This window comes from Lutjanus erythropterus, chromosome 6, assembly GCF_056507025.1.
Source record: "Lutjanus erythropterus isolate fLutEry1 chromosome 6, fLutEry1.hap2, whole genome shotgun sequence".
Lineage (NCBI taxonomy): Eukaryota > Metazoa > Chordata > Actinopteri > Lutjaniformes > Lutjanidae > Lutjanus > Lutjanus erythropterus.
This window is the reverse complement of record NC_139322.1, coordinates 35,110,219-35,134,413: the sequence shown is the minus strand read 5'-3', so window position 1 is coordinate 35,134,413 and position 24,195 is coordinate 35,110,219. Positions and strand designations below refer to the sequence as shown.

At 37.7% G+C, this 24,195-nt stretch overlaps 1 protein-coding gene across 1 annotated transcript; it reads left to right on the top strand.

Annotated features, from left to right (window-relative positions):
* The first annotated feature begins 6,780 nt into the window (after nucleotides 1-6,780).
* On the top strand, nucleotides 6,781-23,794 carry LOC146325653 (mitogen-activated protein kinase 14A). The gene is made up of 12 exons (XM_084721782.1): nucleotides 6,781-7,003; nucleotides 9,448-9,577; nucleotides 11,451-11,509; nucleotides 13,429-13,540; nucleotides 14,896-14,925; nucleotides 16,950-16,997; nucleotides 17,156-17,270; nucleotides 17,387-17,458; nucleotides 20,613-20,692; nucleotides 21,202-21,280; nucleotides 21,610-21,783; nucleotides 23,393-23,794. Exons 1-12 carry the CDS (start codon nucleotides 6,870-6,872, stop codon nucleotides 23,452-23,454), a joined length of 1,095 nt encoding a protein of 364 aa, XP_084577908.1. The 5' UTR covers nucleotides 6,781-6,869; the 3' UTR covers nucleotides 23,455-23,794.
* The last annotated feature ends 401 nt before the right edge of the window (nucleotides 23,795-24,195 follow it).

Below are 24,195 nucleotides of genomic sequence, written 5' to 3'. Positions count from 1 at the left end.
TCTTTCTTTCTGCAGTAGAATCTACTGCAATGACTTTAGAATCTACTGGAGCTTTATTTCTACAAGAAAGAGCTTCTACATGAAACTGCTAACAAAAAAGTGTGTGAATTATCTTGAGTGACCAGGTCATCATTTTTGGAAAGAGACACTGGTTTGTTTTTGTTTTTGTTTTGTTTTTTTGTTTTTTTTTAGTGCCATTATACTGGAGAGAAGGCGGACATCTCTACAGCTGATATATCCAAAACACTGCAACTCACACCAAAAAAATCTAGATGTATAAATAGCACTACAGGACAGGTGGAAAAAATATATTTTGGTTTTGGGGTTAACTGTTCCTTTAAGATCTGCTTAGGCTTAGGGACAAAAAAACACTTGGTTAGGGTTAGGGAAAGACACAAAGAACCTCTCGAATTTAACTATTTAACTAATAGTATTACTGATTGACTTTTTAATGTTCATTTTGGGGTTCCACACAGTCATCTCAGCCCATCTGGCAAAACTGACAAATTGGACTTAAGTCAGGGAACAAACCAACTTTTCTACACACTACAGTCTCAGATAATGCCATAACCAGTCACACTTTGATTCATCCCCCATAGTCAACTGTGGGTAATGTGATATCATGCTCCTGGAACAGACCCTCAGCAAGCAGATGGCCAGCTATTCAAAACTGTCCGGATGCTTAGATCACAAGAAAAACAAGAGAAAAGAGGTGTGAGGCTGGGCTTTACAACCGCAAGAATCTTTACAAAAGGTCGTATATGAAATGCGCTCTTATTTTGACAGTCTTGACATATATTTGCACACTGACTGCTTCACAATAAGAGCAGGAGAACGCTTGCATGTTTGGAATGAAAATGATGGCTTTGATTATGATGAATTTCTAAGCTGGTTCTCGTTTTGCGAGATAAAATCTAACAGCTTTTATAGCAGAGGGGAACCAGCTGCCGAACTCAACTCCGTCTTCCTTTTTTAGCCATTTCGACAAAATCATGAACACACCTCACACTGGAGAGCTTTCTGACTTCAGATTCAGCAGCCTCATCAGGTGCAACACACACAAGGGTGGGGGGGTGGGGGGGGCTCACCTAACAGCTGAAATCATAGCACATGACTGAGTCTAAACACACACTCCCAGAACAAAAGAAGAATTTTAACTGTTCTCTGCAAAGTCCAGGGTCAGGCTTAACTGGCTGTGACACTTTTCCTTGAAATGTACAACAAATACATAAAGAGGAGGGGGGACCTAGTTACTCTGTTGTGTTGAGATTGGTAGAACTATCTATCTTTTAAATAAAATTATTAAACATAGGAATGAAAGTAACTCAAATGTTAGTAATTAAAAAAAAAATAAGGGAAATGGGAAATTAATGTTGTTCGCATACATGTGATGCCACCCCTGCCCCTGCACTTGGGCCACGTCTGTCAAAAAAAAAGTCTGGACACGCCCCTGCCAACTTCATCATCAGTCTCTAAGGGGTGATAAAACTCTTTCACTCCTCCTCGTATTTCACCACAAACACTGTCCGTCATCATCACCCATCACTGACAGAAATTCCAGGAAATAATAATCACCCATCTACAAGCTGCTTGAGCTCCTGTCAAGTTCAAACAAACAAAGCAGATCATTAGTGTTTTCTAGCTGAGGGGATAAACAGGCAGCTGGTTTTGCCCCGGCAGAACGCTAGCAGGTGAACAAGGCATTTGACATTTGGCTCACACACACATTCCTACATCAGCTGACAAAAGCCCACTGCTCACCACAGTCCAAAGCTACTGTACATGCTGTAGTGAGCAATCCTGTCTGAGTGTGTGTGTGTGTGTGGGGGGGGGGGGGCTGGTCTGTAGGATACTACGAGTTGACTCATCATTAGGGCTATGTCAATATTATATCAATGTTTAGATATGAGACTGGATATCTTCTGAGATTCTGGATATTGTTATATCATGATATGGTATAAGTCTTGTCTTGTAGGGCCGTGTAGGCAAGAATACGATACGACGATACGATACGTATCACGATACAGGGTTACAATTCAATATATTGCGATATATTGTAATACTATAAACAAGGTGATATGTTGCTTTATACTATTGTTATAGTATAAAGAACACACCTCCAAATACACTATTAAACTATTTTGACAATCCATTAATCATAAGTAATCTTTCATGCAAAATGGCCAAAAAATACTGTTTTCAGCCTTTCAAATATGGAGACTTCCTGTTTGTCTTTGTTTATTATCACCTTAAAATGAATAACTCTGGGTTTTGGACTGACACAGCCGACATTTAATGGCATCAACTTGGACTGTGAAAAACCATGACGGACATCTGTCACAGTTTTCAGATATTTTACAGACGTTGCAGCCCTACATTAAACATGACTATTAACTTTAACTTTTGTTGTTATTTAAAGGAATAATCTGCAACAGTTTCCTAAAAGAAAAAAGAAAAAACAATGCATAAACTCATACAAACATAATCATCACTGGCTGTATCTACAGAGACCCTGCAGCCCTCTTGCAGACATTTGTGACACAGACACTCCTAAAGATGACAATATAAATCAATATTCTCACTTTGCATCTATCATACTGGATCACTGAACACTGACTGATGTATTGTTACACCCCTACTTTGTTTACTGTGTAGCATAGCCTGACCAGCATATTGGTCGACCGATATTATCAGCCCAATATCAGCCTATCACAGCTATATCAGTCTATATCAGTATTAGCATTTATACTGCCAGATATGTGCCAATATGTTATAGAATATAACACAGGCTGTTAAGTTCATTCAGTTATTTATAATTATTAGAAATACCAGTGAAATTTTATTGTGGACACTAACATCCATTGTAAAAACTGTGGATTTATGAATATATTCTATATTCTATATATTATAGTCTGTATACATAAAATAATCTTTTTGCTGCCTAATGTATTTATCTGCCCCAAAAATCCATTATCAGTCATATTGCCTTGCTCAGTGTGTTTTACTCAAAAAGATTACAATAACTAGAAGTGTCAATCACAAGTTTCATCAGAAAACCATATAACATGAATTTTTTTGCACACCGATTTGATATTCGCTGATATCACAAAGTCTGACACGATACCATTTCGATCTGGGGATCTGTGATTGATATCAGACGATGTCACATGTCCATTCACATTCACTTACATGTATGTCAACACAAAAACAGCAACTTAATTAAGATTCTGCAATTGTATGACATGGGAAATTCAAAATAAAGGCATTTCTTAAAGACGACGATAATTTCACTTGGCATCGAACATATTGGCTCATATATCGATTCAGATCAATGTTTCATAGACTCCCTATAACAGGCTCAGTGTATCCCACCAGTTCAGCGATTTGAATGTAAAAACAAAGCATTTGAGTGTTTTGAGATTTTCTGAGAACTTTATCCCTCACTCATCCGTTTCAGACTAATTATTTATTAATTATAGCATGAACTGCAACAAGACTTATGAATGTAACAACAAACTAGCAATAAAAAAAGAAGTTTTTACTGATGTGAACCATGAAATCAGCTTGTTTTAATTTTTCCCTGTGAATAAACGATGGCCTTGAACTCACCTGTGAGGTCAGTAAAGTGTGTGAATCAGCCGTCCATGGTGTTTGAGTCAAACAGAGGCTCACATCCACGCTGACAAGCACACTGTGTCTGATGAGGTCCAGCGCTACTTCACGATACTCTTGAGTTTTTCCTCAAAAACCGGCGAATTTTGAATCAACTGTCCTGAAAGTCGAAAAAAGTCCGAGTCCAGAAAGTGTGTGTTTCGGTGTGTGAGTGTGTGTTTTCCCCTCAGAACAAGTCTCTGTTGTTTAGCGGCGGTGAGCGCTCAGGACAGGCAGGTCTCCACTTCTGAGGAGGGTTTAACAACAGTTTGAACAGCGGATAGACAGCTGAGACAAGAGACACGGTGTCAGACAGGGTGGGACAGGAAACGGCATGCTGTCGCCTTCAAAATAAAGGCCCACAAAACCAGCCAAAAACGAACAATGGCAAATACAGTACAATAATATCTTACAATATTAGTGCCGTCCTTAACAACAGTTTAGACTCTGCAGTAATTTACCTGAGTGATTATTTTTAATGTTTGCTTCAGTAGACCTACATACGTGGAAGTTAATTTCCGGAATTACGATAATAAATAAATTATGATGGATTAAAATGAGTCCCATCTTTACCAGCTGCAACATAAAGTGATGTATACATTAATACATCAATACTTTTGATTCATGAATGAAAGCACTATTGTTTATGTATACTGTTTTTATATATTTTAGTGAATATTATTTTACGTTTTCTTTTTTTCGTTTTTTTTCATTATATTGTTATATATCGTAGTATAATGGGCATATTTTTGCCCACGTCTTATTTCTATTTGTTAAATATTCATATATTTTTTTATATATATATATATAATTTCAGTAATTACGCTATGGTATGTATATATTTCTATTCCTGAATGGGAGCAATAAAGTAGTTTTGATTCTGAAATGGACCATTCTACAAATAGCATATATTTTAAATACGAAAATTTAGCGGGCTACTTTTTACTTAATAAATAAATAAATAAATAAAATGCTTGTAACAGAGTATTTTTAGATTGTGATACTGTTGCTTTTTACAGAGCCACAAACTCACAAGACTTTAAGTTCAACAAGAGGTCCAGATTTTTATTTTTTTTTCCATTTATTTATTTATTTTATTTTATTTCGTTGGAAATCAAGATAAAATGATTTTCACACCACTGAGATAAGACCGGGAACGTCAGGTAAGTTTAAGTTCTGGTATGGCTTGGCTTTAAGATAATTTCCCTCTGTCTCTGTCTTTATGAATTTGTACCCTCACTTCTATACCTTTGTGGCTCAAGAAGCGTTCCAAAATAGGTGTTTTATTTTGAAAATCTCCTCAGATATGTTGCCCTGCCTCTGCTGGCTTGACACTGTATGGACTGCAGCTCAGCACAGTGTGACCGGCTCTGACTGTAAAGCGGCGCCCTGGACTTGTTTTTTTGGAACATGATGTCGAGGAAAATATTTTGAAAGATAAAACATCATTTGAGCATCATTTGACTTTTTGCAATCAAACCGAATATTGTATCAATGTAATTATATTATATTTAATTCTGCCTCTGTGTGCTCCAATAGAGTTTGTTGTCAGTATGCTGCATGGTTGAAAACGTTTTGTATTTGAAGCTCCAGCTTTGAAATCCTCGGAGATGAAAATGAACAATGACTTATTAAAGACTCTGGACTCTCCTCCTTGTCTAGGTCTAACAAAATTAAGTGTGACTGCCCTCTGCTGGTTAAGGGCTGATTCTGTCTCCCACATATCAGGTTCAAAGTTGTGTATCCTGCTAAGAACAAGAAAATAAAAAACATAAAATGCCCCCATACTGCTTGTTTGCTGTAATCCAAGTCCCCTAAAGGCCCAACATCCCAAATTGACTAAAGAAATGTTATTTACACCATGTTTTTAGCCCGAATCTTCACTGAAAATCCTTAGCTTGGAGCCATGTTCACATGCACATGCATGCCACTATGTTTTTTTTTTGTTTTGTTTTTTGTAGTCGTTTTTTTTTTTTTACATTGGTCACCATTCACTTACATTGTTTGGGAGATTCTGCAACACTGTTTTCCTGTGAAACTCCAGCAGTGTTTTGCAGTGAGTAGATAAAGACTGAATTTTCATTTTTGGGTGAACTATCCCTTTAAAGTGACTGAAGCATATTTAGTGAGTGAGGAAGGGGACTTGAAATCCTGAACTTCATTAAGTTACCAAAATTTAAATTTAGTCGTAATTAACGCAGAACTTTGACTTTAAATTTTACACAATCAGTGGCGGTTCTAAGCCCACCTTTTTTTGGATTTGTCAGATTTAACCCAGGACAAAAGAAAAGCTGAGATGAAGGTGAGTATGCATTAAGTAATAGTGCAGAAAAATACAACATATAATACCATAATTGGTATTTGTTTCAGTACCTTACAATTTGAGCTTTTTGTGTCTGTATTTATTTCAGTGAAAGTATTTGTTTCAGTAACTTTCAGTTTTACATTTTCTGAAAAAAAAAACCAACCTATAATTGATGAGTAAAGCTTAATTTGTAAATCTTTAATGTACTTTATTTGATAATTAAGTAATGGAAATCTATTAAAATGTAAATGTTCCCTCAAAGTGGCACATTACCATTATGGAATCCATGACACTTTGATTTTGTTTTGTATTCATAACAATTTTAATTTATTTCAACTCATTAGCAATGAGTCAAAGATGGCAGCAACACAACAGATGATGGCAACATCCTGCCTGTCAAGAAACACCCACACCTGGAAAATGAACACATGCATTTAACTGAAACACTGAAATGTGAGTCATTGTCTTATTTTAAGGAGAGTTATATTGTGGAAAGTTTGCTTAAATATATTTACACACTTTGACACAATCATATCTACATGCTGTTCCACAATAGTACAATGTTGTATGAGGGTAATGTCCTGACAAACTTATAAGAGTTCTTATTTATTTATTTATTTTTATCATTTTTATTTTTCATTTTAAAATAGCATATATTTTAAACTGATGAGGCAACTGAATCATTTCTATTAGTACTGTAATAAATCTAATTCACACGTCCACATGTTTTGACAGCTGTTAGTTGGAGGGAATGACAGCAGCCACGTGACGGAGGGGCAGGAAGGGGGCGTTTCCTCGCGCTGCTCTTACCTTTGCAGCCAGACCTCACCTGTCTGTCAGGTTGAAACTCCAGCGCAGTGAAAACGTTTTATTGCTGGAAGCTACCGACTGGAAATTAAGACACAACAGAGCCATGGAGTCTCAGGTGGAGCAGTCCCAAGTCAAGGCGGGTTTTCAGAGAGTGGAGATCCAGAAGACGACGTGGGACATCCCGGAGAGATACACGTCGCTGCGGTCGATCGGCTCCGGAGCTTACGGGACAGTGTGGTGAGTTTACCCGCTGAGGGGACACAGTACTTCGGGTATACTAACGTGGACAGTGTGGCAGAGCTTGGGTCAGTCATTTTGTATTTAGCAGAATGCCAAAGTGCAAAGTAAGTGGTCCTTTTAGTCTAAAAATCCTATTACACGTTATAATCCTGCCATAAGAAGTCTGTGACAAGAACTGTTACAAAATACTGGACATAAAGACTCTTTTGTTCTGCATTATAATGGCAATTAATGCTATCCAAAGATCAAACTATTCCTCATAGGAACAAATGTTTTATTTTGAATCACAGAGCACATAAAGGCATTTAAGATAACAATAACCCACCTCCAGCATCTATAAATTATTCTCGTCCGACCGATATTTCAACTAACTGATATATTTTATTATCAGCCCAGTGTTGGCCTATCACAGTTATATTGGTCTATATACAAGTCTTAATACAAGTTTATGTAAATAAGTCTTAATATCAGTAAGTCAATAAGTTTTATTTGTTAGCTTTACAGACAACTTTTTATGTATATTTGAGCATTTTTCTTAATTTGTGTTTTAATATACATATATTTTGCTCTATTTGTTTTTTATTTAAAGTTATTTATAATTATTTTTAAAAAATATGAAAAAACTGTCATATGAGAACTTGTATAGCTCAGGTTAAAAGTTTACTTTTTTATGGAATCAGAACAGTAACAACAGTTAACAACACTGCTATTTAGCAATTAGGGATTGAAGCACAACATAAAATAAACCGCTGCCACAAATCTTGCAGTCATACAGTTTTTTTTAAATCAAAACAGCATCACAGAATATGATATTGTGATACAGAAGTGTATTGATTTTTTTTTTATAAGAATATTGTCCAATACATCAGTATCAGAATGTTATTGGCATTGATATCGGTCTCAAAAATCCAATATTGGTCAGGCCCTAAAAGGCAATGTATGGTAAACATGATAAAAATGTGTGATAATATAGTGTCGCCCTTTAGTAATTGGTCAAAGGTGCTTGCCTTTGTTGTTCACTATCAATATTTGAATACTTGGCATCACAAATTATTTTCTATAGTCTGCATTCCACTCCCAGACTGCGTTGCATGCAGCCCCAGAGGCCTCGATCGCTCTGACATCTGCTAACAGAAGCACTATTGTCCGCCCGAGGCAAGTCAGCAAGTCAATGCAGGTCCTCAAGAATCCACTCCACCAACAGAGAGAGACACCCAGCCTACAGGAATCCAAGATATCTCAGACACACTTCTATCTAATGATAAGCCACTGACAGACAGTATCTCAGTACTGATATTATCACATTAGGTCAGATCAGGTGACAGAGGGGAAACCAGCATCCAGTAGTTTATTAATTAGGGCTGATGACTTAAGGGTTTTATTTCATATCTTACTTATACACTGGTTTCTCACATTTTTTTTTCTCTGAGAACTACATTTTAGTGAGAAATACAAGAATTTTATTAAACAGGTAATAATAGTTAATACGCAATTATTTTCTTGACTAATCTGTTAATTAATCTTGATACAATCTTGTCAGTTGAAAAATAGCTCCAAACATGTGGAGTTTGGACTTATTTTTCAGGTCTTTCCTGTGACAGTTATTTTCATAATCAGTCCATCTGTTGACAATAAAATATCAGGAAATGATGGTCAGGGTTTCTCAGAGTCATATGTCTTATTTTGTCCACAACACACAACAAAGATTTTTCTCAAGTAGTAGAAGTTTATTGTCAGAGAGGTGTAGCAAAACCAGAAAATACTCTTTTTTAAGAAGCAGAGAATTTCTTAAAAATGACTCAACCCAATTAATCAATTATTAAAATAGCTGGCAATCACTTTAATAATTGATAAATAATCAATTAACCATTTCAGGTGTAATGATCATGATTATCACCCAAATTTTGCTCAGCAATTAATCATTCAAGCATTTGCTGTTTTTGTGATTCTAAATTTAATATCTTTGGGTTTGGGACTGTTGGTCACACAAAACAATCCCAAAGCTTCAACTTGGGCTCTGGAAAATTATGGTGGGCATTTTACACAAATTTATGACATTTTATCAATGAAACCATTCATCAAGTAAAGGACTGTTGTGGGAGATTTAGTGGCATCTAGCAGTGAGGTTGTAGATTGCAACCAAGTGAATACCACTTGCCTCACCCTCCCCTTCCAAGCGTGTAGGAGAAACTGTGGTGACCACAAACCTTGCAAAGATGATTTTAATGAAAACTTACTTATGAGTATTATATTACATTTCTGAAATATTCTGCCAATAAATCCCTCTAAATCTTACACCCTGTGCCTTTAATCACAGTTAATTAAAAATATTTGATGGATTGGTCACTAGGTTACAGTAACCATGAGTCATTTCATGATCACACACACTGATCCTGCCACTGTGTGTCAGAGGTTCTTTTCACTGTTTTATTCCCAATCAGTTCTGCTATTGACCGCAAGACCAAGGAGAAGGTGGCCATCAAGAAGCTGTATCGTCCTTTCCAGTCCCTCATCCACGCCAAACGGGCCTACAGGGAACTCCGGCTGCTCCGCCACATACAGCATGAGAATGTAAGGACTCGAGATGTTCCAGTACCATTTTTTCCTTCCCAATACCAATTCCAATACCAGGACTTCGCGTATTGGTCAATGCCGAGTACCTGTGCGATACAAACTCCTATATACTACTAACCTTGTATAGCTCAGGTTAAAAGCAACGTGCCATACAGGGTGCTTCTGGGAAGTAGAAGAGTCCCGTTTTGGGGGTTATAAATGCCAATGCCAATGGTATGCCAATGTCCAACATTTTAGACTAGGTTAGTGGCTGTTTTGCAAGCCACAAGTAGCCAAAGTCTCAAGTCTTTGCACTCAAGTCCCAAGTCAAGACAGGCAGTCTTAGAAATGTCCTAAACTTTGAGTTTCAACAGCAAGTTTCCAGCTTCATTGATTTACAATGTTACTTAGGTGTTAAACTAACATTAGCTAAGCATTTGGTCACTAACTATGCTAATATTAGTCTTGACTTACCATTCCTCCAAATGTCAACATTTGATCTTTTCCTTCATTTTTTCCAAGGAGAGCTCACTAACGTGACGTTAGATTTGTGGATTCACACTTTTTTAATAACACTTTTTAATCTTTGGGTTTGGGGGAGGAGATTAATTATTCAAACTCAAAGTCCAAGTGAAGACATGAGTCATTGGTGTTAAAGTCCAAGTCAAGTTTTGGTTTTGTCAAGTCGTGTCTAAAGTCATCAATTTTGTGACTGGAGTTTGGTATCAGTATTGGCAGGTCAGTCGCAAGACAAAGATGTGAAGATTTGAGGCAAAGCAGACTTTGTTGACCATTCAACAAAAGCCCATAATCTCATCAATCCTCCCTGACAAGCTGGGAGTGTTGTGTATTGTTGGAACCCTCATGGTATTTTCACTGAAAACCTTGAAGAAACACTTACATAATTGCCTCTCACTCGGCTAATCTTCGGAAGTGACCAAATTCACAGAGCTTTAACTTTATTAATATATTGGTTCTTTTGTCATGTCAACAAAGAAACTTGACTCTTTTAACTCTGACAGAGTCAGAGTCTGTTTATGTTTAGAATAAATACAGGGACTAAAGTTGTAGCGTGACCTTAAACTTTTTAAACAGACAAGAACAATGAAGAGAGCAATCCATCGTTCTTTCCTCTTTCTTTGCCATGACCCCACCCCTTTTTTGGTGAAAACAGCCACTTTAATTTAACTTGTGGTCAACAGAAATTCTGAGATCTTTGCTAGTTTTAATGCATAAAATAAGAAAACCATATCATTGTTCAGCTATTTGGAGCCCAAATCCTCTGGACAGTCAAGTGAACAATTAGGTAAAGTCTTTACTTTATTGAATCTGCAGGTGATGTATTTCAAACATCTGTAACTTTTTAATTTTGTTAAGACATGTTATTTTGCTGTTTTGGTACTATCGAACCAAACTCTGTTCTAAAAGCCTGTGTTTTACGGGAGAGCCATTTTTTTCACAGTAAAATCTGTAGTTACACCATCGCTAAAACTCTTTTCTGATATATTTTGATCTGCAGACACAATCACCACAAGTGCCACAAACTCACATACTGACTGCCCGCTTTTACGGTGTTTGTTTTCACCCAAAAGAGGGCATCGTCATGGGAAGTGATGTGTGGCTGCTCTCATCCAAGCACGAATGCTTTAGAAGCGATCTTTCTGGGAAATGCAGTACAGGCACATAACAACGGCGTGTCTTAAAGATGGAGACTGTGATACACAACAAACAGAGTTGCAGGAGCAGCCACAGAAACCTTAGTGCTGTAAACATGACCTATACCAGATGTTTACTATCTCTGCACTGCATGGGGCCTGTTAACTCTTGATAGATTTTGTGTATTAACAGACATATTGGATGTTTCACGTCTTCACTATGTTTTTCCTTACAGGTGATCTGCCTCCTTGACGTCTTCACGCCCGACTCCGCGCTGGAAAAATTCCAAACCTTGTGAGTTGGGAGTCAGAAACTACATTCTTCTGCAAGTTGTCACAGCTTGTTGAGACCCTGCGTGCGTGTGTGTGCATGTATGAAATGTTTAAGCAAGGATGTGTGAGAGCAAGTTTTTTCATGGTTGTTTTGGTTGGTTTGTACAGTTGTGTTTCCTCACCATACTGTAGCAAAGAGCTTCCATCATCTCTTAGCCTTCTTTTTGTCCTTTACCTGTATGTGGAGTTTATGTCTATCTAATCTTTCCTTCTCACTATTTTAATCAATCAATCACTCAACCAATCAATAAGCTTTTTTGTATAGCACCGTTCATAGAGGTTAATGCAGTGCTTAACAGATGACTGACAAACCAACCATTAGACAGAACACATGAAAGACTGTAATAGAGTGAAATAACAAGTATATACTCTATTTCAAATAGAGAGAAAAAACTAATAAAACTGTTAACACTGACATACAATAAAATACACTGCCTGGCCAAAAAAAAGTCACCACCTGGATTGAACTAAGTGAATAATAAAGAGCTGTCATTGTATAATCACTGCAGTGATTCATATGTTTCAGCTGGTAACAAGTTATTGAACTCAAAGTGATGCAGTGAGGAGCTTCTCATTTCTTAAACAACCATGTCAGAAGACATATCCTGTGGTCGAGGAAAATATGTTACTCTGTTTCAGAAGAGTCAAATTATTGACCTGCATCAAGCAAAGGAAAAAACCTAAGGAGACTGATAAAACTACTAAAACTGTGTTAAGAACTGTCCAACACATTATTAAAACCTGGAAGGATAGTGGAGAACCATCATCTTCAAGGATGAAAAATCTTGAATGATCGTGATCAGATATCAATTAAATGTTTGGTGACATCAGATTGTAAAAAATCAACAGTAGACTCACTCACAGCTATGTTTAATTGTGAAAGTAAGAGCATTTCCTCACACACAATGTGAAGGGAACTCAGTGGATTGGGACTAAACAGCTGTGTAGCCTTAAGAAAACCACTTATCAGTGAGGCCAATCTAATGGACTCTGGAACAATAGACAAAGGTCATGTGGTCTGATGAGTTCAGATTTACCCTGTTTCAGAGTGATGGGGGCATCAGGGTAAGAAGAGTAACAGATGAAGAGATGCTCCCATCATGCCTAGTGCCTATTGAACAAGCCTGTGGGGGCACTGTTATGATCTGGGGTTGCTTCAGTTGCTCAGGTCGAGGTTCAGCAACATTATGTGTCCAAAAACTGAGGTCATCTCACTACCTGAATATACTGAATGATCAGGTTTTTACATCAATGGATTTTTTCTTCCCTGATGTCACAGACATATTCCAAGATGACAATGTCAGGATTCACGGGGCTCAAATAGTGAAAGAGTGATTCAGGGAGCATGAGACATCATTTTTACATATGGATTGTCCACCACAGAGTCCAGACTTAAACCCCACTGAGAATCTTTGGGATGTGCTGGAGAAGACTTTACACAGCGGTCCAACTCTCCCATCATCAATACAAGATCTTTGTAAAAAATTAATGCAGCTGTGGACAGAAATAAATGTTGTGACACTGCATAAGCTTATTGAAACGATGCCATGGTGAATTGATGCCATAATCAAAGCTAAAGGGGGTCCAATGAAATATTCGGGTGTGTGACTTTTTTTTGGCCAAGCAGTGGAGATTTAAACGCAATATTAGTAACACAGAATTAAATGAAACCTAGAGTAAAAAGGACGGAAGAAAAAATAAAAACAAATGAAACTGAGAAAAAGTATAGAAATATAACAATTCTGATAATAAAATAAAAGATAATGTTGAATAAAATTAAGTTAAAATTTATAAAATAAAATAAAGATAAATAAGATTAATGTCTATAAATCATTCTTAATCAAAAGTTCTGTTTGTGACCCTTTCTTCTTCTCTCTCTAGTTATATGGTAATGCCGTTTGTAGCCCAGGATCTGGGACACATTATGAAGAAGCGACGTTTAACTGATCGCATCATCATATACCTGTTCTACCAGCTTCTAAGAGGACTCAAGGTACGTTTATTTTTTTACTTACTTGATTCTTACACATACACTTACTGTTGCAGGTTATTTTTCTTTTTTTTCTTTTTTTCTTTTTACAATTACTAATAAGTGTTTACCTTCACTTAAGATATTTTTTAAAATCTTTTAATACAGCAACACACCTACATCACACAATTAGTCAAATAGTTAATTTTCCCACATTTTCAAAAGGCACGATATACTTTATTTTCCCGTAGGGAAATACATCTTGGACTTTTGTGCTGTGCACAAAAATGTCTCATCTGTTGAGGTAAAACAAAGTAGATAATAAATTGTACATAATCCACATTGCACATTACAAGATATTGCACATACATAGCACATAACACATATTGAAACGTAACACATATTTCGACTGCTGGTTAAGGAAAATGCACAGAATTTACATTTATTTTCCTGTTTCCTATCATTGTATCTCCTGGGAAACAGAAAACGGTCTTAAATAGATTTCCTTGGAATCCTGTTAATTAAACCCTAGTGACAACTGACTGAACAAAAGAATGTCAGCAAAAAATTTAACACCAATACTAATAACATCATGCAAGTCAAGTGCCATACAGTCCCATAATATTGATTGATTTCAGCTGTATATCTACAGCTGAAATCTCTAAAACTCTGCAACTCAAACTAAAGAAATACAGATGGATAAATAGCACTGGGCCAGGGGAAAATGTGATTTATATGACATAAGATTTGAAAAATGTATCAGTGCAACAGAGGATAGTTAGTCTGGTGACAAGGAAGCAGTGGTGACCCTCTTATCTTTTATCTGATCCTGCTGTCCCTTTAAGTACACAAGATCTTATGTCTTACCAGCATATCAGCTCAGGATCTCTACATGCCCGTCACAGACACAATGTGTGATGTGGATGATGACCCTTATTTATGCCTCCCCAGTCAATGCTAGTCAATGTGTAACCAGGTGCACTCAATGGAAACAAAAGAGGAAGCACGTTTTCACCTGGAAAACCAGACTAACGTCTCGTAAATGCCCTCTTGTCTTTGAATTGAGCTGCAAGCTTCTTTGATCCCGAGATGTTTTTCCCCTCTTATCTGTGCACCTATGTGACCTTAAAGCACTTCGCTGTGCTGTGGGAGTTTGGTTCTGCTCTGAGGGATGGAAAATACACAAAACATAGCCCTCACAATGGGCTGCAGGCGGAGACTTTGTGATGTGGAATGTGTATTTTTAAAGTCCACACCATGCCATTTAGACAGCATGTGGGTCTGTGTACTCTGCTAAACTTGGTGCATGTGCAGTATGTCTGTATGCTGTGTGATACTGTGTGATACTGCTCTTAAATCTTTGTTCTCCTTCTTTACAGTACATTCATTCTGCAGGGATCATTCATCGGGTTGGTATTTGAACCTTTTCTTTAATACACAGTCTTTGTGTCTCACTCGTAATCAGTGTGTGAAAAGAATAGTTTGATATTTTGGGAAATACGTTATTTACCTTCTTGCAGATAAAGATATTAAATCAACCAATCAATGATGAAATGATGATTCATTGATGTGTTTATTTTTCTTTTATTAATGAGCAGTGGATGGATTAGATTTTGAAACTCTGTAATTACATCTCAGTTAGTAGTCTTAGTAGTGCTCTATTACGTTTACATTTTGCGTGTTCACTGTCTTACAGCAATTTTGATTTAAGTTTAATACTAATTAAATGTCCCTGCATGCATTCAGTGTACAAACTTGTCTGGGAAGTGTTAGGTCGGTGCAGGGTGCTGGAGGCAGTGGGAGGTGGTAAAAGCCTGTGCCAAAAGAGGAGAAACATCTCTGCCAGGAAGTCCACACTTGTCTCATATGTCTACATTGTGTGCGTCTTTGGCTGGCTCACAAATGTTAAGCCACTGTTAAACCTGAATTCAGGAATCACCTGGGTTTTGTTCCGAGGTAGAGGGTGGGTGAACTAGGGTTGGGGACCAAATCGAAACTAGGACTTTTAGGAAATGTAGATAATATGGGAGGTCGAGCTAAATATTCCTGCCTGACTTGATTGTCTTCAGATTACGTTCACAGTGAAAAGCGCAGAGCACCGCGCTCTCTCCTGTTAAAAGTCAGTGCAGCTCACCCATTATTCTGATCGCTCCATTTCTCCCCCTCCTTGCAATCACTTTAAAGAGTAATCAGATCAAATGAAAATGCATTAAAAGGAATTAAATGTTAATGCTCTCAATGAATTGATGTATTGATCTACTTGATCCATAGTGAAAATATAGATAACAAGATGTACCTGCGTTTGCCACACTTCTGCGGTGAAATACTAAGCTGTCTCAGCATTTAAATTGTTTTTTAAAAAAGATTAAAAAAAGAAATTAGACACCCTCCACAGCATGATATCAGTCATTTTTGTCAAAGTGAGACCACCAGTTGGAAACAGTGTTAACATGTGTGATTAAAACATCCAGCCAAAGTTACTGTGGCCCATCCCAAACTGAAATCCTGGCACGTACCTGGAGTTGTGGCTGGACTTTTCAAAACTCAACACCCACTACAACCACTGCGATGCTTGTAATGGGAAATGCCAAGCTGGCGAGATCAACACGTCTAACAAACGCAAAATACTATTAATTTAAAAGCTAAAGTATTCATTGCTATTCATAGCCTGGAAGCTAAATCTCCCACAGGAGCCACATGTAACGTTAGCATGCCTGCAGCTACTGTCTAAACAGTGTAACTTAACCCTCCACTGACAACGAAACTTTTAGTGAGGGATTTACATCTTCAGGTTAATTAGCTTGACGGATAAGTTGTTGCTGGGAGTAAACTCAGCTGTTTTGGTTGGCCTAGCATTTTTACTAGCATTAGCCAACACTCAGCCACTGGCTGCACATGAAACTCCTTACTAACATGATATTGTGTGTGCTACAACACTGTATGAGATTTATTAGTATGGCTGAAACATTAGTATGAAACCAATATTAATGAATTGCTGAGTATTAGCTGTGAAATATTACAGTAGGCAAACAGTGAGTATTAACAACGATGATGAAATAACAGGAAGGATATCAAATCTGTACCCTTTGATGCCCCTGTGATGGCAAACCCACATTAATTACATTTTTCAATTAACTTGCCCAACACTGAGTTGCTGATAGGTGGATTTTGTTATCTTTGGACAGACCCTGGCTACCTGTTTCCTTTTGTTTGCACTCTTTATGCTAAGCTAAGCTAATCAGCTGCTAACTGTAGCTTTACATTTAGTGTACAGATATAAGAGTGGTGTCAGTCTTCTCATGTAAGTCTCAATAAAGCAAGTGAGTGTATTTCTCAAAATGTTTAAGTATTGCCTCAGTTATATCAGAGTGTATTTACTATCAGTCATAATCAGCTTTGAGCCAATGAGAAACCTCCTGTGGTTTGATTTTAGGATCTGAAGCCTGGTAACCTTGCTGTGAATGAGAACTGTGAATTAAAGGTAAGGTTAATTTTTTTTTTCTTCTTAGACAATTTGCAAATCAGTCAACAAGAGAGAACTGAAATACAAAAAAATGCAACAAAAATTGAAAAATTAATTAAAGCCCAAATGGACGTCAGTTCAGCTTCTGAGTGGTGAACCTAACTAACTGTTTTCAGATCCTGGATTTTGGCCTGGCAAGACAAACAGAGAGTGAGATGACGGGTTATGTTGTGACGCGTTGGTACAGAGCACCAGAGGTCATATTCAACTGGATGCACTACAGTCAGACAGGTAATAATATTACCTTCCTTTAATACAAATAAAACATCACAGAATATTGAAGCACGCTACGACATTGTGATTTTATTATTAAAATTCTGTCTTTGTTCTGTCCCCCTCTCTCACAGTGGACGTGTGGTCAGCCGCCTGTATCCTGGCTGAGATGATTACTGGCCAGGTGCTTTTCCCAGGACATGACAGTATCCTCATACGTTCTGGTCACTGTGCTGTAATAAAGCTGTGTATGCTCAGTTACAGCAGCCAGAAACTCATACTGTCCCATTCAATTTTTAATGTTTAATATATAGACCGTTCAGTCAGGCAACTCATGTTTAAGAATGTTTTATTGCAGTAGCAGAAAATAGTCAGAGTTTGGCGTCTAGCTTTAACCTCGTCGCTCCTCGCAGATTATGTTTACACAGAGATATAGAGGAGTGATGAACGCATATCTTGGACCCCGTGTCGGAGCCTGTAGGTGGATGCTGGGGTAGTGGTGGGGCTGAATGAGCCGGCAGGTACAGGGCAGCAATGGCGCTGACAGGCAGAGGGAGAGATGGGATGTTTTAGCAGTTTAAATAGAGCGCCAGATTGGAAGGGTGCATTTGGTATAACGTAATTTAAATCCCATGGCTTTTCTGAGGCGTGAACATGTGATTGTGGTGTGAGTTGACTGCCTGAAGTGGCTCGCAGGCGTCGGTTTTCGGTGTTTTGGTGCAGCATTGTAAGGCTTAAAGGAGAACTCTTAAGTAATTTCGTGTTGTCACAACCCCTTTTTTGCTTTTTGCGTGTCATTTGACGGCATCTAGTCTGTACAGATCTATACAGAGACAGCGTGTGAATGTCATAGAGCGGCCGTTCCCAAATGAAAAGAGTTTCACAGCCTAATCTGAAATCTGAAAATCCTCTGCGACCCACCAAAATCTTTAATCACAGCTCTGATCAACACAGTAAATTAAAGGCACCAGTGACAAGATATAGAATACATTTTGGTGTTAATGTGACAGCTTACCAAATATGTTGTAACATCATTCTGTGGCTTTATTAGTTCTGGTTTTAAAAAAATAATCATGAATATGGTAATATTCAACTTACATAACTGATACTTAAAGCTACTCCAAGGAACTCTCACATTTTGTTGATTTTGTGTACATTAGTGGTAGTGTTTCGACGGTAATGGACACAAAATATATAATGTCAAAATTTAAATGATCTAGCTAAAAATTTCCTCTTCTTTCTTTTCACTGGCTAATTTAGTACTCACTTTAACTTTGCTTGGGAAAAAAAGAGGCTTGTTTCATTTGATATCCCTGAGAATCTGACCCAGTGGCTGGCAGTAAGAACAATTATACAGAAATAACCGATGTTCTTGTGGTTCGTCTCGCTTATGTACTGTATGTCACATAGAAGCATCAGTTTTAAATTAGACTTGACTAGACTAGACTAGAATTAGTTTCATAGCTCCTTGTAGTAGCTTTAAAACAGTTTTATTTATTATTTTAATGACCTCTCAGGACCCACCTGTAGTACTTTCCCACACTTTTGGGAATCACTGTCATAGAGAAGAAAAATGTCAGACGATGTAGTATAAAGGAAGACACATCTGGAGGAGGTGCAGTGGATGGATGAGTCAAACAAACACAGGACTTTCACACAGGAGACCGAGGTTTATGTCTCGTGTTAAACCAAAAGTTGTCGTTGACTTATTTTTTACTTCGGTACATAAGTAAATTTGCAAGACATAATTAACCTACATCACATATATAACTTAAAGGACCAGTGTGCCGGATTTGGTGGCATCTGGTGGTGCGCTCGCAGACTGCAGGCTCCCCTTCCAAGCTGGTAGGAGAAACTACAGCGACCACAAGACTCTCACAAAACACAAAAGGCTCCATTTAGAGTCGGTGTTTGGTTTGTTGGTTCTGGACTACAGGAGGAACATGACGGTTCAACATGGAAACCTTTGCTGAAGATTACCTGCACCATCTGTGGATATAAACAGCTCATTCAAAGTTAATGAAAACAATGACTAAAAAACAAATGAAAACAGTTTTTTACACTAGTGTGCTAATTATTTGCTAATTATAAATTAAGCATTAGTTTAATTTATGAATTATTATTATTATATTCCATTCTGCTATATTCTGCCAGAAAATTCTCCTAAATCTTACACACTGGACCTTTAACTTACATAATGTCACTGTCAGAAGAACATTGCCACTTTTTTTTTTTTTTTCATAAATCAATGCTATTGGTCACCCTTTATTTCTGTATGTAGGTTTTACAAATATGCAGCTGTATTCAGTTAGTTAAAAGACACAGGGTTTTTTTCCATTTCCTAAAAAGGGACAGTTTTGGACATGCAAGGTTTCTGTCAGACAGTGACGATAAGTAATGTATTATTACTATTTTAGCTCAAACCATGATCTTTTCCTAAGCCCAACCAAATTGTGTTTTTTCACAATATGAAATTAATTGGCAAAGATGACCATGACGATGAAGGTCACCTGACTGTTTTATTACCATGTTCAAAACGTATAAAATGCACCGGTCTTAAATCTTAAATACCAAAATATGACGCGTGAAATGTCCCTAAAAATGCGTGCTATTACAACCCATGAGATCATGTTTTTGAAGGATTTTTTTTTTTAATCTGAGAAAAATAAGCTACTGATTTTATCATCAGTTTCATCTCATCTCAGGCTCAGTAACTTCATTACAAGCTGGAGGTGTTAAGTTTAAAAGATGTGGGCATTTAACAGAAAAGGACGGTAAAACCTAACTAAGCTAATGGTTGCTTTATGTGAAAAGTTGCATCCAATTTTTTTGGTGCCTGTTCCATTCTAGGGAGTAAATATTAGGATACATAGAAATACTGGACTGAATCGCTGCAGTGGCCCCGTAATTACACATTTTATGGAAAAGAGCCTATCAGTCCTTACTGCCTCAAAAAAGAATTTTTTTCCTGCATCCAGTATTATAAAAATGACACCAAAAATTCAATCACAAAAACTTAAAGAATGAGTGTGTAGGATTCATGGCATCTAGCAGTGAGGTTGTAGTTTGCAACCAGCTGTTCGCCTCATCCTTTCTTTCTAAGCATGTAGGAGAAACCATACAGTTGTGATACTTAGCAAAAAGGCAGAAGGAATATGATACTCCTTTCTGCACACACTGGACCTTTAAAGGAGAGATGCTAAGAAGCAGCTGCTAAACTTTCTAATACAGACCTGCTGTCATGTGAGCAATGTAAGAGTTGCAGAAATGCAACCATGTCTTCAATGCATGTGTCTGCTCTGACACCAGATCTGTACAGTGTGCTGTGCTTTATGAGGCTTCTTTAACCGGCCTGTTCAGGTATCGATCAGCTGAAGAAGATCCTCCGTCTGACTGGAACACCAGACTCCTCCCTGGTTCAGAAGATGCAGAGTAAAGATGTAGGTTTTGTCTGGTCTACATGCCTTATTATTATATGCAGTTTTCATATTTGGTATTTAAAGGGACAAAGTTGTATTCTTCCCCTGGCCTGTAGTTTTGGAGATACTGGCTGTAGAGATGCCTGCCCTCTTTCCAGTGTAATGGGACTAAATGGCACAAAGCACCAAAAAATACATGTGAAAAATTCAAACCAGTGTCTGAAAGATAATCCACATATCTTATTGTGAGCAGTTTGATGTAGGAACTAGTTTCTTTCTATTACAGCCAATATCTCAAAAACTCTGCAACTCACATCAAAAAACAATCTAAACGGATAAACAGCACTACAGGTCAGTGGATTTTGGGGGTGAACTGTCCCTTTAAGCTAGCACATACTGCAGTGTGCCTTTCCAAATAGTGAATATTACACACATCTCATTTTGACTTTAACTCCGTCCTGTGTTTGTTTCTGTGTTTTTTTTAACTCATGCTTTGGACTGAAACGTAACCACCAGGAACTGTTTTCCAGGCGCAGTCATATGTGCAAGGTCTTCCTCCACAGAAGAAGAAAAACTTCAGGGAAGTGTTTCCAGACATGGATGACAATGGTGTGCTGAACTCCCTCTACTTGTTTACCTCAAACTGAAATTTATTACATATTTTAAATGGAAAAATATACTAATTTCTCCCTCTTTGCATGTCTTTGTAACAGTTTTATATGAAAGGTATATCCACCCAGTGTTGGGTGGTTTTTAAATGCATTACAAATTACAATATCTTAAATATACATTCATAAATTGTTATTTTTATTTATATGAATACACCCAATCAGTCAGCATAACTCTGATATGAAATATTTTTTATTCATTCTGCTGAAGGGAGAGCTGTGGCTATCAAAAAAAAAAAGAGAAAGTATTTTCTGTGTTGATGCTTCCAGCTGTAGACCTGCTGGAGGGGATGCTACTGCTGGACCCAGAGACAAGGCTTACGGCTAAGCAGGGACTGTCGCACCCTTTCCTGGCTGAATATCATGACCCGGAGAGCGAGCCAGACTCTGAACCTTATGACGACTCATTCGAGAGCCTGGAACTCGCCGTTGGGGAGTGGAAGAGTAAGTATGGCTACGAACAAGAGACTGGAGGTGACTGATACAGTGAGGTTGTTAGTTTTACAGTGTTCACACAAAGCCTAAAACATAACGGAAAATGGACTTTCATTTACTAGAATAAATTTAAAATATCACAGTATATTAAAGGGATAGTTTGCATTTTTTTGAAGTATGAGCTATATTTAGAATATTGCCACTTTACCTTGCCATTAGATAGCCCTCTTTTGGATGGGATATTCTCTACAGCCACTTGCTTTGGTGTTTTAAAGGAGCAACATGTAGCCAGTACTGCAGTCCAAATAATGAGTTGGAGCCATAGACTGTATATTAAATAGTTTGTAATTCTATTTAATATACGATCTAAGTCTGAAGCAAGTTGTTTTCCCGGCGCCTCCTCTTCAAACACGGCAGAGACAGGCAGGCTGCAGGAGCTCCACAGGAGTGCATGATGCATGCGACATCCTAATTTGACAATAATAAGCAACAACGCGTCCTCCACTGTAAGTTGATCAGCTGTTTATAACTCTGTTTGTCTGTGGATGTAAAGTTATCCTGAAAACGAAAGCCCTTTGCTAGGATGTGGCTGCTCGTCTCACTGCCTGCCAAACTCCATTAACATTTTGCACAATTTAACAGTTATAAACATCTACGCCTTCTACGTGTTTATAATAATGATTCCTTACGACTCATAAACAGACACTTAAATTATCTTTAAAAATTCAGCATTAATTTGAACTCTGATTAATGTGAAACAGACATACAAAACAGTTATTCTCATCAAAATGGAAATTTCAAAGGACACAGCTACTATACCATTGTTGTCAAAGAAGTGATGTTAATTTCTTATGACATATTATGATCACTTTATTTTTTTTATTACACCAGATATATTACAGATTTCTCCTTTAAAGAGTTATTTTCAGATTCACCGAAGTCCGAATCATTCTTAATAAGAAAGACTACACATAGAATTTGTGTATGTTACATCATGACCTTCTTCCTCCAAATGTTAGCCGCTGAAGCTACGCTGCCTCTGTCTGTTGTACCAGGATGTTGTCACACAAGTGATGGGTCTTACTCATTGTCTCACTTCCTGGCTGACAAAAGGACCAGGAATCTCTGGATTCAAGAATTTCCTTCGGGATTAATAAAGTTCTATCTTATCTTATAAAACAGTTTAGGTGAGATAATGTTACGAGGTACAGCAGTGTTGATGACATTTATTGTGCAAGACGAGATGTAGTTCATTGAGCGGTTTCACACAAAACTATGACAAGCACACCACAAATTACGACTCTCTTGTCTTGTAATATTATCTTTTAATTTAAGAAACATCAAACATAATTTGTGGCACCATTCAACAGGAACAGAAACTTATTTCCTCTCATCCATTTACTATGGTTCATATATTTTTCCTAAAATAAGGTTGGTGGAAGGGGAAAGACCTCGCCCCTCTAACGCACTATGGATAAGTTTCTCAAACAGCGCCTCATTGTCTCCTCAAAAAATCCAAACTATCCTTTTGAATTTGATTGATCCTTGATGTGAAAGTGTCAGCATTGACTCTGTGCCTGAAAAATAAGCTGTTTTGTCTTTATATTTATCCTATTAGGCCTCATCCACATGGAGATCATGACCTTCGACCCTGACAACCCCAGTAAGACAGCCATGTAGGACGCTGTGATGTGCTGGTGCCTCCCAGTCGTTTCTCATAACACATACGGCAAAGGTCAAAGACGCTGTCAAGCTCAGAGAAAGAAATACAAAATATCTTGAATGTTTTTTTTCTTTTGGTGCATCTGATATGTATTGTAATTAAAATGCATTTTAATAAAGGGCAGCTTTTTACTTGCTATGGTGGCCTGTGTAAGACAACAGAAAACAAAGAGTCTAAGGAATCAGAGATGCAGTCGGCCTCCAAACTTCATCAAAATCTCTGAACCACTGAATTATAAAATGCTGTCTTCTCATTTCAAGAAGTACAAAATGCATCGATAAAATAATCTTAACTCAAGGTCCATTTGCTGTCTTTATTTCTGTGCCTTTCAACCACACCCAGTGCTTTTTTTTTATCATCTGAACAGCTTCCCGTTCTTTTTAAACTGATGCTCACAGTTTGTGTGTTAGGACTTTTTGACTGGACCCAAGTGTCCCACTCCCCCCGTCCTCACCACGAACGTATCTTCAGTTGTACTCTCTCAGTCCGAATCAGCCCAGCAGTTCACTTCAGTTCCAACAGTGCGACACAGAAGAAAAAAATAAATACCATCCTTTCACTGTCTTCTGGCTGGATGACTGCACATGTCCAATAAAGCTGCTAGATGGAGCGTCCATGTTTCAGGTTGTAGTGGTGTTTGACACTGAGACAGCAGAGCGGACACTCCCCTCCCCCCAGCATTTTTTCAAAGCTAATTT

Bases quoted from the DNA above. Each gene is read 5' to 3' on its own strand.
- LOC146325653 (XM_084721782.1), top strand. From the start codon at position 6,870: ATGGAGTCTCAGGTGGAGCAGTCCCAAGTCAAGGCGGGTTTTCAGAGA. The intron at 11,510-13,428 runs GTGAGTTGGGAG...TTCTCTCTCTAG, and splicing joins CTGGAAAAATTCCAAACCTT to TTATATGGTAATGCCGTTTG. The intron at 13,541-14,895 runs GTACGTTTATTT...CCTTCTTTACAG, and splicing joins AGCTTCTAAGAGGACTCAAG to TACATTCATTCTGCAGGGAT.